At 40.1% G+C, this 15,058-nt stretch overlaps 2 protein-coding genes across 7 annotated transcripts in view; one reads left to right on the top strand and one right to left on the bottom strand.

Moving 5' to 3' along the window:
- LOC115586349 (synaptic vesicle glycoprotein 2B-like) overlaps positions 1-14,542 on the top strand; it is a 104,031-nt gene extending 89,489 nt beyond the window's left edge. For 5 of the 6 annotated variants that reach the window (XM_030425315.1, XM_030425312.1, XM_030425313.1 and 2 more), the window contains 3 exons: positions 3,450-3,650; positions 3,954-4,113; positions 6,864-11,066. In XM_030425315.1, coding sequence (XP_030281175.1) covers positions 3,450-3,650; positions 3,954-4,113; positions 6,864-7,047 — 545 coding nt within the window. In that variant the 3' untranslated portion in view covers positions 7,048-11,066. Of the gene's footprint in view, positions 1-3,449; positions 3,651-3,953; positions 4,114-6,863; positions 11,067-13,395; positions 13,537-14,369 lie in introns of those variants that run through there. The other variant, XR_003984860.1, reaches the window with a different exon arrangement.
- The window catches only part of LOC115586348 (aminopeptidase N-like), a 46,435-nt gene continuing 42,222 nt past the window's right edge, over positions 10,846-15,058 (bottom strand). The window contains exons 19-23 of the mRNA XM_030425310.1: positions 14,685-14,795; positions 14,038-14,205; positions 13,375-13,515; positions 12,052-12,133; positions 10,846-11,968 (exon numbers count right to left, since the gene is read on the bottom strand). Coding sequence (XP_030281170.1) covers positions 11,804-11,968; positions 12,052-12,133; positions 13,375-13,515; positions 14,038-14,205; positions 14,685-14,795 — 667 coding nt within the window. The 3' untranslated portion in view covers positions 10,846-11,803. The remainder of the gene's footprint in view (positions 11,969-12,051; positions 12,134-13,374; positions 13,516-14,037; positions 14,206-14,684; positions 14,796-15,058) is intronic.

Genomic DNA, 15,058 nt, shown 5'->3' with positions numbered 1-15,058 from the left:
GATGTCTATATTGTTTTCACATTTTACAGATCTCAGTTATAGAATGCGCGTGTGTGTTTTATTGAAAGCGAGGCTGAGTGTGCGTAGGCTATAAATGTTCAGTGTTTTTTTTTCGTATTACTGTGTCGGGATGAACAAGCAAATGTAGCAACTGTCCCTGTACAATGACAATAAAGACCTTTTTGACAGTGAAAATAGCTCAAGCCTGTAAGATTTGTGTTTGGGTGTACACTGCCCTACAACGGGTGAAACATTGATCAGTTCATCAGTTTATTCATGGCCACATCAAAGAAATAATTAACTTTACTCATTATCTGTGACAAATAAATACTAGGTTGGCCTAATTAATATTTCATATTGCATTTTATTAAGATGTGGAAGCAGCAGTCGGACATGGCAGCAAGTTAGAGCCAAATACAAAAACATCATTCAGAGTGGTATGTAGCCAAGCTGCCCCATCATTTTGTCAGTGTGTGTTCTTGCTCAGATTTTCTGCATCACCAACTGAATGTAAGGAGGTTCCTGTGGCAAAAAAATGAAGGGCTACACAAACAGTTTGCAGGACAGTGAGCGCACAGCTTCTTCAGTGGCATTCCTGACACTCGGCTCAATAAGTGAGCAAATGTACCGTATTCCCTCGGCTGAAAATCTATATCGCTCATAGAGAATTTCATCAGGAAATGCCAGCGGATCAGCTCGATCTCGAAGAAGCCGCTCACGTCGTAGTGCTGCCCGAATTATTCTTGCTCCCAGGTCCACCGGGTTCTCAATGAATGGTGACGCAATCTCCGAATGAGTTACACAGTGAAACAGCGGCTCTTTTATAGCTGATTTTAAGCTGAAACTCTGAACATAACCTGGTCGGGACCAGGTTATGAGATAAGCATAAGTTACCATGGTGATCTAGCCGGGTTAAAAGAGAGCCACCTTCGTAGTACAGGGAAGCCTGGCTTTGGACTCAACATACCTCGCTAACCCACTAAACTGGCTTCGCAGTACACCCCTCAGGTGTGGCTAACGTGAGCTCCGCTAACAGCTTCACAAAAACTTGTGACACAGACTGAACTGAATGCAATGATAGACAGGTATGTTGTTGAGAACTTGCTCCCGTTATCAACAGTTGACTCAGACTCCTTCAGAGCACTCATTGGTAAAATATCGGGGAGAACAGGAGCCGGTCCGCCATGCATAAATACATTTTCTAAATATGTAGATGCCGAGTACTCTAAAATGAATGCCGAGCTCAAAAGGGGGAATAAATAAAAGTAACGCAATACTTACTTTTCCTGGTAACTAATTATTTTTATAGTGGAGTAATTCAGTTACTAACTCAGTTAGTCAGTCAGTTTAAAAGTAACGTGCCCAACACTGGGCATAGCTTACAACGTCTTTCTTTTTTCACACACTGGATAAACTCAGCCAAGAGTGCCAGGCGACCTGACTACAAAAAGATGTGGGACAGGGATGTTCTCTGTGTTTAATTGAGGGTTGCAGTAGGCCTTATGATGGCACTGTGTTTATATGTTTGAGTGCACATGTGTGTTACTGTGCACGTGATTTGAGTGTTAATAATAAAATTGTGTTATTTAAGAAATTTCATAGTGCTCCTAAATTTTTTCTGTGCTCCTAAATTTTTTCATTTAGGAGCACCTGTGCTCCTAGTGAAAAAGCTAAGCGTACAGCCCTGATTATGTGCAGGTGGTCCAGGTGTACCTGGTGAGCTGACTGGAGAAGGCACAGTGTGTGTGCAGAGACTGAACTATGTCCACTGCAGTAGTTTCACACACAACCACATGTAAAACTAATATCCTAGTTGGTGAAATATGCACAGTCACTCGCCTTTTTCAGCATGTAGGTTGCCAGTTTGGTTGTCTGATTTCAGAATTTAGCAGTAACACTGAGACAGTGGACGGCAGAGGGGAACGCCACCTGGAACAGTCTGGTACAAGATTACAGATAAATGCACGAGGAGTAATAGTTTAAAATTTAAGATTCAATGTATTTATCATTATAGTCATTAAAATGTGATTATTTTCATGCTGGAGTGTTGAGGATGAGTTCAGGAGCCTCTCAGCCTGGGTAAGCTGCTCTGTAGTCTACTTCTGTATTTTTTGTCAGATTGCAGCAGGGTCAACAGACTGTGGCTGGGTGGGTGTTTTTCTTTTCGCCTCTTTGCTGACATCTCACTTCACCAGTGTAGCTGATGTTCTGTAGATGATACCAGTGTTGTTCTGCGTGGTTTTAATCACCCACTGTATAGCCTTCCTGTCCCGGGATGTGATGAACCATACTAGTTTGTGATTTTTGGATGCTTTCTATTGCTTCTCCTTAAAAGCTAGTTATAGTCACCTGCTCCACCTCAGCTACGCTGATGTAGACAGGGGTGACTCTTTTCCTCCCTCCTCCTAAAATCAACGATCAGCTCCTTGGTTTTGCTGACATTTAGCAGTAGACAGGGTTCGTACGGGTGCTTGAAATCCTTGAAAGTGCTTGAATTTCAATGTTGTGTTTTCAAGGTCTGAAAAGTGCTTGGATTTTAGTTTAAGTGCTTGAAAGTGCTTGACATTATGACTCTGTGTCTTGGCAACATTGGGATCAGACTGGATAGTTTTCTTATTACAAGGAGAAATAAAATAAGTGTGTGTGTGTGTGTGTGTATCATCACACATGCAGCCTGGTAGCAATAGAGAGGGATGGCTGCGGAGAAGGTGAATTTGATGCAATTTGGACTGATGACACGTTCAATATTAATAAACTATGATGAATAAGCGAAAATCTTATAAAAGTTTATGTCAAAAAAGAAAATTACAGGGTGCCCACAGGTCTCTCTTTGTCCCGGTGCAAGTGTACCTGAAGAACGCCAAGTGGCTTCCTTTTTTTTTGGATAAAACTTTGTGTTCTCCTTTAATTTCTAAAGTTTTTGCTATCATGAAACATCATTTTAGATGTTTACAGCATAATACAATGTACATAATTGTGATAAAAAGTAAAAAAAAATAATAATCATGAGTATATATATATATTCCTGTAGATATGTATTTTACCCCAGCGATAAGGTGCTGGAAAATGTTGTAAATGACCCTTAAAAGTGCTTGAAAAGTGCTTGAATTTGACCTTGAAAAATGTGTACGAACCCTGAGTAGATTTTTCTCTGTGCAACATTGTTGATTTCCTCCCAGTATGAACTGTCGTACCCTGGATCTAAATTTACAATGCCCTTCCCTGGATGGACCTTAAAAATCACCAGATCATTCATGACTAAATTACTTTTCCCTTTAAAAAGTGTTTCACCTTGAATTTAAAATGATCCCAGTCGTGATCCAATGGCAAATATAGGAGGTAAAGATCATATACAGGACTAAATATCAGCAACATAGAACATTTTATGAAATTAAAATCTTCCATCAAAATTTACCATCCAGTCTCATGTTCTCCCTGTTTCTCTGTAGACTTGTTGGAGGAGAAATTCATCGACTGTAGGATGGAGAACACCTCCTTTGAGCACAGCAAACATGGGTGCCACCTAGACACTGTTGAGGACAACGACGTACTTATTTACCTGGTCAGCTTCCTAGGCAGTCTGGCTGTGTTGCCAGGCAATATCATCTCAGCGCTCTACATGGAGAAGATCGGCAGGGTCAAGATCATAGGTGATTTTCAGAAGTTTTCAACCTTTACTCATGATTGTTGAACTTTTATTTTGAAAAATAGACAACATTCCAAGCATGATATTACAATGTGTCAATGTCAGTTGGCTTTTTACTTATTAGCAGTGGATGTAGTAGTTTTCTACGTGTTCATTTTCCTCTGTCTGTAGACTTACAATGTTTCTGCTTGTCCAGCAAAAGCTATTTGTAAAAAAGAACAAACAGAAAAAGTGTCTTATTAATACAGTATGTCACATACACTGAGAATCTACAGGACTCAATAAAAGAATTGTGTGATCTCCCCAGGTGGATCCATGCTCATTTCAGCAGGCTGTACCTTCTTTCTGTTCCTGAGCTTCAGCCAATCAGCAATCATTGCACTGCAGTGTCTGTTCTGTGGCATCAGTGTAGCTGCATGGAATGGCATCGAGGTGGTGACTGTGGAACTGTACCCTGCTTCTAAAAGGTGACATATTTCATTGTTACAGCTGTGTTGATATAACTTGTTTTTGTATAATGTACTTATCAAATGAAGACACTAAAACATCTATACTGATCTTTTCTGTGTCAGTGTCTAAATGTATAATAGTGCGTTCAGACCAAACGCATAGAAAGTATTTGTGTAGCCTTAATCATGTGAGTAAATGATCGGTATGAACCTTTTGACCCGACTGCACAACTGGAACAAAAGGACACTGAAATAAAAATCATAATGTTGCCTTTTAAAAAGACAGAATTCATGCTTTGTCAGGACTGTCAAATGACAAGCAAGCAACTTTTAAAATGCTTGTTCAGCGCTTGGCAAGTTTGGCAAGGCAAGTTCATTTGTATATCACAATTCAGACACAAGGCAACTCAAGGTGCTTTACAGGAGCATACAAATAAGATTAAAATACATTAAAACAAGTAAGCTAAAATAGAAAAGGTTTAAAAGAGACAAGTGCAGTTCAAAGACTTAAAATTGCTTCAGTGAAAAGCAATGGCAAACAGAAAGGTCTTTACTCTGGATTTAAAAGAGGTGAGAGTTGGAGCAGACCTGCAGTGCTGACATATTTCCAAAACGTACCAGGTAGTCTGACTTCCTCACTCACTTTCCTCCCTGCCAGCTCCTTATTTGTCCTGTCTCAGTACAAGTAGATGTGTTTTCATATAGAAGGTCCCATATCATAAAAAAACACGTTTTCTCTGCTCTCTACATATATAAGCTGGTCCTCCCTGAGCCTGCCAACTCCCAGAATGAGGAAAACAAGCGAGTCCTGCATGGTCTCAGCAGCCCACCCACTGGTAACACGGCGCTCCTACAGGCTGTTCAGATTCTGCTCCTTTCGTTACGTAACGAAAGGAGTCATTATCATAGGCCGACCTCCTCTTCTAGGTGATAGGAAATATCCGAGAGGGGGGCGTTCATCCCCGAGGTGAAGTTTGGTGTGTCCAGCGGAGAGACAGCAGTGATTCGCAACGTTGTCGCTCAGAGCTAGACATGCAATTGCTCTGTTGTTGGTTGTATAAATCAACATAAGTGCCTATATTCTGTCCCAGCTACAGAACAACAGAAGAGACTGTGGTTGTGTTTCATTTTTAACGACAACGTGCCGGCTGCGGTTCGTGTTAGCTTGTATGTGTGTGCTAACCACTTTACATTGGACTGCTTCGGTAACGAGTGTCAGTACAAAGCTGGCTTTGCCTCAACACTGACCCTCATAAAAGGATCAGTCTCAACCATACCGGTCCCTGCAACTGCACCTGAGCCACCAATAAGTGTCGCCGCGGTTTGATAGTATTTACAGTTCCCGACGAGTACAGTGAAGTCAGCTGGAAACTGGCTAACTAGTTAGCTATGCTTCGGTCCGCTATGCAGTGGCGTTTGAAGCGAGTTTGATGCTAATAATATTACGAAGGAGCTTGGTTGTCACGGTAAAACGTCTGGAAACGTGCAGACTGGAGACAGAGGCGATGCGAACAGTATATAACAGTTTTACTGTGTTGGAGACAAACACAGCTTTCGCTAGCTGTTTGCCATTAGCTACATGGTAGTAACTGTAACAACACATGTGAACAAACTAACATTATCCAACCACACTAACCATTCTGAAACTTCCTGCTGCAGTCGCAGAGTCTGTACTTCTTCAGGAGCCTCTCCTTCTGGGTCTGATTCTGGGTCAAACTGGTTCGGTTGAATGAAAAAATCTCTGCGAGCCATAGTGTTACATCCACCGTAAACATTAGCGCATGCTACCGTTAGCATAAGGGGCTTCCTCTCCCTAAAGATTGAGGTAGCAGGCAAGGCTCCCCCAAGTAGGTGTTGACAGACGGAGCTCATTAGCATTTAAAGGTACAGGCACAGAAACAGAGTGCTCTGAATAGAGCTCAGCAGGGCGACTTTTAGACAGCTGGAATGCAGGACCAGGGATGTGTTTGGGGAAATACATATCGAATACAGAGTTGTTGGACCTCTGACAGCTGTGTGAAATTGATGAAAAACAGTATAATATGAGACTTTTAAGTTTCTCTTCTTAACTGAACCAAGACAAGCTTAATCACCTCGTTAACTCATTGCAAAACACACTTCATTCGATCTGGACAGAAATTAAATCAAACTTACCAATTGAGTCTTTGTTTGTCTGCACAATCACCCCCAGTTTAGTCCAAATAAATCCTCAGTTAATAGAGTAAGATCTGAAAATATTCATGCTCTACGCGCCATTTTCACCCACTGCTGATGACCAACTCTCTCTCTGCTCTGCCGCTTCATGCCTCTTCTATCCCTTTCTGCTGTGTCTTCACATCCCCAGAACGACAGTTCTGATCACAGTCGCTGTAAATCAAATCTGTACTGTATCCCCTGTCTTCAAACTGACCTCTGATGCTCTCAGAAGCTTGTGTTCAGTCCCACTCTGCTGTGCACTGTTAACTGCAGTGACTTCTGCCATAGTGTAGGCAGACTCCTGTTACCTTATAGAGCCACTTTGTTTCACAGCGAACTGAGCTACTTGCTTATGAACAGCAGCTAGCCGCTATAAGCCAAAGATAGCTACAGCAAAGATCATAGTGAGTAGCAGTTAGCGGCTGTTTTGCCCCCTATAGTTTTAGAGTTTCAATCAAATTCTGGCAATTTCTGACAACATGGACCTTCAAAGAACTTCAGAATACAGGTAATTGAGGAAGTTTCAGTTTTAATAAAGTGATCCATGTCTTGTTTATGTCTCTGTCTCTCAGGGCCACAGCATTTGGCGTCCTGAATGCTCTTTGTAAGCTTGCAGCAGTTCTAGGCAGCTCTATCTTCTCCAGCTTTGTAGGCATTACCAAAGCCATCCCCATCCTGCTGTCCTTTGCTGCGCTGGTGTGTGGCGGTCTGGTGGCCCTCAGACTTCCTGACACACGAGAGAAAATCCTTCAGTGAAGTCATGAGTAATAAAGGAAGGGAGGAGGAACAACATGTTAATTTATTGTTGAAGGCTGTTTGAATTGTTTTAGACTTCACTCTGCATTGTTAAGAGAGCAAGAATGGAAATACCTTACAAGTATACACCTATTCAGTGTAAAATGCCGAGCTCTCTTTTTAATGTGAACCATTTTCATGTTGTACAGGTTTCAGAGGGCTGGTGGGGGCAGACTGTTGGGGTGTGCACAAAAAGTGTTCAGAAATTAGGCTGAAATAGAAAAAAAATATTTCTGATGAAAGTTTGATCCTTGACAATGAATTGCATTTATTATCACAAACTGGATTTACTAACCACATGACCATGTAAGGAATAATGTTAATCTACTGTCTTTACCAGTACTTCCATGCATGATGGGCCATAATGCAAAATGTTTTCTGTGACTTTTCAGCAATATAACTAATAAGCGCAGTGTGTTGAAATTGTGAAAGAGACTGTTGAAGTTTAGAATCCTCTGAACTTAAAGTTCCCTCTGCTTTGTGTTTTACTGTCTAGAATAGAATAGAATAGAATAGAATAGAATAGAATTACTTTAATGCCAATTAAATTCAATTTAGTTGTCTGCTGTCAATAATCGTCTCAAGGTCTTGTGTTCTGACAGACGTCTTCAAGTTCTGGCTTGATCTTAGTCACATGCCAGGACACTGTGCCAATCTCTATATGTTTTCAGTTTACAAAACCAACATAGAATCCTTACCTAAGGTTTTATTAAAGGATCGACTCTTGAATTGTTTTGAAAATGTACAACAGCCAAAAAAGTTGTTCTCACTTGAGACTATGTGCACAGTTTTCATTTTACAAAAGAGGATAAAACCTTACTCTGGACATATTAGTGGTAACATCATTTAAACTTTAAGCCTCCAAATAGTCTGACTCACTGGATGCACACTGTTGGTATAAGAATGACATTAGATGCCAGTGTCTCAAACATTATTGAGATAAACAAAATCTAAACATCTTCTTTTAGGTGAATTTTTGCCAAATAAGTAAAAACATACAGATAGCATAAAGCCTAGTCATTTCTTCTTACATCTCATTCCATCATTCCATAGAGAGGCTTAATATCAATGAATTATACCATCACTACAGGAAAAGTACATCCTCACTGGCTTTGCGTACACAGACAACACAGTACCCGAGTAAAACTTTGCACATGTTTTCTTCTGTCTGAACTGGAGTTTTGGATTGGTATGTTCTCAGAAACAGATGGCAGCTAGATAACATTGTGTCTATTGGGTGTGTAAATGTTGCTCTCTTTACTTTTTAATTAATATACATTATTTTCATCTTCCTCTTCATACCTGTCCTGGACCTAAAATGACTAATGGAATTATTGCACCATCTCGTGGAAGAATCTGTAACTCACAGTTGGTTTGGTCTTACTGTTTGCATGCACACTGCCTTCCCAACACTAAACTTGGAGGATGAAAATGCTTGTGAATAGAAAATGATGGTATATTGTCAATTGGTGAATAGTGCAGGTGGGGAACTATGAGGAACTGTAGGTAACATGGCAGGGATAGCTTGGTATAAAGACATAGGAAACTGCTTGTCAAGTCTAAAAAGCATAAAACTTCTCCTAAAACTACAATGTAAAATTTGGGGGGATATATTCTAAATTCGTTTAATATAGAAGATATAATTTGCCAACCCACTGCTTTCTTCAAAATAGTTATTTCCTCTGTTTCACAAGAGCTCATGTTGGATCTATGCAGTGATACGGTGTAAGACATCACTCCTGTTACTTCCGTTCCAAACTACACACACTGAAGCTGAGCAAATTATAGGTGTGTGTCCTGATGGACAGCAGGTTCAGTTTCAGAATGTGTGTGTACATATGTCTGCCATTTCAAAAATCAACAGCTCGCTGACATTGAGCAATAAAGGGTTCTCTGTGCCACTCTGGTCTGTGCACCAGACTGTTGACATTACTTTCAGCATTTGTTGATTTTACTGCAAAAAATAAAGTGTACTTGTTTAAGATAATGGTTATAGTAATGTGAAGTCTACTTCCTTAATTTGTGGTCACATGACTTTTATGCTTACCTAGAGACAGAGGTGACATTTGACTGGCTCAATACTTTCCCTCGTTCTCCCCTACATAATAAAAGGCAGTTTCGTAAAAGTGATGATTGTATGCACCATCCATTCACAGTCACAGCCTGCTTTCTTATGTGTTTCTTACTTTCACCACTGAGGCTTTGCCCTTTCTCTTTATCAACACCTTTACAAAGCAAATAAACTACATCAGCAACAGTCAAGTACTGCTGTATAGGTGATTTATTTGTTATTTAGTTTTTCTTACATATTTTGATGTTGGATATGTATTTATTACAAATGGTTTTGTGCTGCGACTGGATATATAATGACTGTATTTATGTCTAATGTTATCTCATTTTATGTTTCAATGTGTCTGACCTAATGTGTATGTGAAACATGGTCTGGGTCTGGACCAGTTTTTATCACATGAAAAAAGAACCAGCATCATTCAGATAGGCTATATAACAAATGATCACTGGTTCAATTTACAGATCCTCTATCAGTGGTGGGAAGCCTGTATTCCAAAAATGCTTTTTGCTTGAACTGATGATGTTGCGGAGCAGATGAGGCAGATCTTAACGTCAACCTCAGCTGTTGGCTGCTTTGCTTTGATCAAAGTTTGACTGTAATCTTAAAGCCAAAAATGTTGGCTGTGTCCCAATGTCAGTAAATGAGAAAATCCATTTTTGTCCACTGTTGCTTTTTTGGCATAATCATCATTATTTTTATGAGATAGGCATTCATTAGCTGTTTCAGTGACATATCTTTGATTACAGAAGAAAAAAAACTCCTTGTGGTTAGAGTGCTGGTTCACAGAAATAAAAAGACTATAAGGAAAAAAACCAATGCAATCACGAGGAGTGTTAATTGTTGTGTCTGGCCACTGAGTCTGTCCTCATAGGCCCACATGGAAGTATGTCTTGGAATAAGAAGTGTGAGATATTTTTGGTACCAATGGATATGCTACCTGTGAAATAACCTTTTATACATCATGTCAGAGCCAACATGTTAATGCTCCTAACTTGTCAAAGACGACAGCTTGGTCACAAGCCTTAAAGCAACGATATGTAGACATTTGTATTTTGTGCAATTTGGTGCAGGTCTGTACTTAATCAGCATGCAATGATCACAATAACTACATGACTCATGTAAGTTCAGTTATGTCCAATACACTTACTAATTACATAATGTACATGAGTTACCTCACTTGCATACCATAAAAACACAACCAGTCTCCTAGAGGAATGCGATGTGTTACACCCATCCAAACCCCCTGACACAAACTTTTCTAGCTCTTCATACAACTGCAGAGAGTTGCCTCTTTCAATGATGCAGGAAGGATAATTACAGTATCACAATTGGAAGGGTTGGGCCACTGAGCAACCAAAGTGCTGTAGTTGACACGTTTGGAGTGAGAACAGTTCGCCAAAGCAGACGGAAATTCAAAATGTCAGCAATTCCGAAATAAAGTAAAACAAAAGTAAAGTGTAACATGATGATATAGGTTTCCTTTCATTACATATAAATTCATGCATGTAATATTGTCAATATGATTTCACACATAAAATTAATTTGTAATCTTGTACTTAAACTGTGGTAAATTGTTTTTTGTAACTCGGATCTGGCCCCTGTGATAACATAATCTGGCACTTTTCACCCCTGCAAAACAGAGTTGGAGTACATTGGGCCCAATAATAACAATGAAATGGCTTCTGAACCCTTTTACTTCACATCTTTATTTATTTAGATGTTTGTCTGACATTGCTCTAATGCAGAGATAAAAAGCCATGATGTGTTCTTTGTTTGAATATTTTGTATCTTAAATCATGTTCTTCTTTTCATTGGTTCTGTGCAAAATGTATTATTGTTTGAGACACATTTCTGTGTATATTTGTGACTGTGACAAATCAGACTAATTAAAGGAGTCCATCAATGCGCATTCTTTCTGATCAAATTCATGAACATCTGCATTTACACAGAAAAACAACAGCTTAAATCTGATCTTGATCTTGACATGATGGCACATAAAAAAAAAAAATTCCAATAATATACAATAATAAATCTCAGGATAACACAATACTAAATTCAATTTGAAAGAGCATCTGGATTAGATGGATTTATGTTCTTCAATCACACATCAAATCATAAACTAATAGTGATTTTATGTTTAGATGTTTGATGCTTGTTAAAGAGAGAAAAGGTGTTTTGTGATTGGGCCTTAATATCAAAGCTCCGGTTTCAATTAAATTTTAAATGAAATCTGTGTCGAAAGAAAAAATACTTTAATGTATAGCTTTTATCCGGCTTCTGCAGGACTGCAGGAGGTTGAAGAAAAGTGGCACACCAACAACAGCATGGCAAAGTGGCATCACATCCTGAGTGCCAACTGCAGCTGCCACATAACCTAAAACAAGAGTGTGAATGGAGATCAGGAGAGAGCATCCGTAATATCCACTACTTACAAATGATTATAATTCAGGTTCCTTCCAACCATATTTACAAAAATTACAAGATTTTACCTAATATATTGTAGCATAGTGCTCTTGTATTTTTTTATGGAGTGGACTTGATTACTGGCATTAGCTCCAGGTTTCTGTTGTATTTATTGGTATATTGTTAAGTTTTAAAAAGAAGCAACAATTGTCATATGGGAGATGGGTCATAGCTCCCAGGATTTTAGTGAATCTGATGTCCAGTCTGACTGTTGAACCAGTCCCAGATCTCCTGCTTGTTCTGTTGCAGCCATTTGATGTTAGCTCTGGTCCTCTCCAAGGCCTGCTCCACAGCCAGGGTGGCAGTGCCAAACCCTGCTGCTCCATGCTCCTCCATAAACTCCCCCAGCTGCCACAGAAAAACATGACAGAACAGTTTAGCAGCAGTTTGATGCTAATAAACGAATGGAGAATTGTTTACTGAGGACATACATGTTGTAGCTCAGCAGGTGTAGAGAACCTTGCTGTCACCCCATTGATCAGAGAAGCAAAATTGAAAGCACCCACACCATATCTGAAAGAAAACACATAACTTAACTCAAACATGAACTAACACTGATTGTGGTTTAGTTTGAACACAACACCTTTCCATATTTCTTAATTGTTTCCTTCCTTAAAGGTCCCATATTATACTGTTTTTCATCAATTTCACACAGCTGTCAGAGGTCCAACAACTCTGTATTAGAAATGCATTGCCCCAAACCCATCCGTGGTCCTTAATTTCAGCTGTCTAAAAGTCGCTCTACTGAGCTCTACTGAGAGCAGGCTGTTTCTGTGCCTGCACCTTTAATTGCGTATGATCTCCGTCTGACAACACCTGCTTTGCCTGCTAAGTCATTCTTAGGGAGAGGATGCCGCTTACTCTAGCGGTAGCATGTGCTAATGTTTACGGTGGATGTATCGCTATGGCTCACCGACATACCGAACCAGTTTGACCCAGAATCAGACCCAGAAGGAGAGGCTCCTGAAGAAGTACAGACTCCCCAGCTGCAGCAGGAAATTTCACAATGGTTAGTGTGTCCGGATAATGTTAGTTTGTTCTATGTGTTGTTACAGTTACTATCATGTAGCTAATGCCAGCTCCTGCTAATGGTAAAGGTAACATATAGTTCTTTGGCAACTGTAAATACAATCAAAACATGGCAATACTTTTCGGTGGCTCGGATGCAGTTGCTGGGTCCCGTATGGTTGGGACTGATCCTTTTATGAGGGTCAAAGCCAGCTTCGTACTGACCCTTGTTACTAAAGCAATCCCATGTGAAGTGGTTAGCGCACACAAACAAACTTAGACGAACCGTAGCCGGCACGTTGTCGTTAAAATGAAATGCAACCACTGTCTTTTCTGTCGTTCTGTAGCTGGGACAGAATATAGGCACTGATATTGATTTTTACAACCAACAACAGAGCAACCTGCATGTCTAACTCTGAGCAACAACATTGCGTCCGGCCTATGAAAATGACTCCTTTTGTTACGTTACTACAGGAGCTAAATCTGAAAAGCCTATAGGAGCCCCGTTTTACTAGTGGGTGGGCTGCAGAGACCATGCAGGACTCATTTGCTTTTGTCGTTCTGGGAGTTGGCAGGTTCAGGGAGGACCATCTTATATATGAAGAGACCAGAGAAAACGCGTTTTTTATAATATGGGACCGTTAAGTCTTTTTTAATTGCTTCCCTTCTTCCTTCCTTAATGAATTCCTTCCCTCCTTAATGTGGTCCTTAATGCCACCTATTTATATTGATATTGTAGTACTCACTGTGTGAACATGTATTCCCAGTGTTCCCTGACAAAGTCCCATGCCAGACTCTGTCCCACTCTGTTGCTGGCAACAGCTGTGATGACAGTGGAGGCATCCTGCTTACGGATCAGAGTTGAGTTTAAGGTGTAAGACAGATACCTGCGAGAACAGAGAAGACAGGTATGTCCACTTCACTATCCATTAATAACTGTTCTACATGTATTTCCCTTAACATTCTCCTGTCTCATTTTAAACAGTGACAAGTCAGCTCATTTGTTTTAAATAATTTGGGAATTATTATATTATTATTAAGTCATTTACGAAAGATCATATAAAAATTATTATCAGTGTATTTCATGGTATGTTTGGAAATTCACTCCCGGCTTTCATACTTCTCATAGCACTGAAACCCAATTCATTAAAGTGACCAATGATTGACTTCTCTGTCCGTTCTAGTTGCTGTTCTGTTTCAGTCCTACTTGGTTTCAGTTCTGCATTTGACAGTGACCACTCCATTTGAAATGATTATTTCGAAAAGTGGGTTGGCATTATACGACGGTTACATAACAAAATGTAACTGTTTCATCCACTGGATGTAGGCAAGGGCAATGAAACATTCAGTAACTTGTTAATGACAGCACCTGCAGGCCTTATATTTGTAAAGGACAGAAGGAAGCATACCTCTCCAACAGCTGTACCTTGGTGGTACAGGCCAGTGCAGACATGAGTTTGCTAGCTTCGCTGGCTAGAGTGGCATCCTCGAACTGTGACCAGCCAAACTCCCACTCTACCTCACCACCTGCTGCGATGGCACTGCAGTACACTGCTGAGCGCAGGTTGGGCTCGATCCTGAGGAGAGTGTTGGCGATAACTCACAGATTAACTTACAACCTTTATTCCTAAAAAGTTATGTATAAACACAATGCCATCATTTGCAAATCCTTTTCAATTACAAAAACATGCTATTTAATGTCCAGATCAATATACTTTGTTTTTATAAATATCCATTCTAGATCTGATGCAGCAACACGTTGGGACGGGAGCAACAAAACACTGTGTAGTGTTGAAAGGGACATCCTCGAAAGGCTCAGGTGATCACAAGCAAGGATGGGGAGAGGTTTGACACTTCACGAGTGAGGGTATATTAACAAGAAAACAATAAAGTTCAGTTTGAACATCAAATATATTGTCTTTGTCCTGTATTTAATTGAATATAACTTGAAAAGGATTGGCACATCTTTGCGTTCTGTTACACAGTCTTCTATCTTTTTACAATCAAGGTTGCAAAAAAAGGTGAAGTGATCAAATGGAATATAAAATAGACCAACAAATTGTGTTGAGGTCTGTCCATCCACTGTTTGAACCATGTGATGGTCAGGTTCTGACATTCTGTTAATCCAGTCCTGCAGGCCATACGGATGGCGTTCACCTGGTTATACCTGCAGGGAGAAACAAACAGTTGAAAACAATCTCAAGATTCAAGAATCAAGATTCAAAGTGATGGATGCCATATGCACAGTACAGAAAAATGTTTCACTGTACAATGAAAATTTTCCTTTGCTGTCCACAGAGTGCCAACAATGTAAAAAGAAATTGTGGCAGTGGGGTGTGGTTAGGGCGCCGGCTGCTGGAGGAGAGGGAGGAGTGGCTCAGCCGGTGTTCAGACAGCAGGAGAATCAGGTAATCAATCAGCTATATAAGC

The sequence above is a fragment of the Sparus aurata genome, chromosome 8 (genome assembly GCF_900880675.1).
Source record: "Sparus aurata chromosome 8, fSpaAur1.1, whole genome shotgun sequence".
Taxonomy (NCBI): Eukaryota; Metazoa; Chordata; class Actinopteri; order Spariformes; family Sparidae; genus Sparus; species Sparus aurata.
Note: the sequence above shows the minus strand (reverse complement) of the source record. Positions and strands in the feature narration are given on the sequence as shown.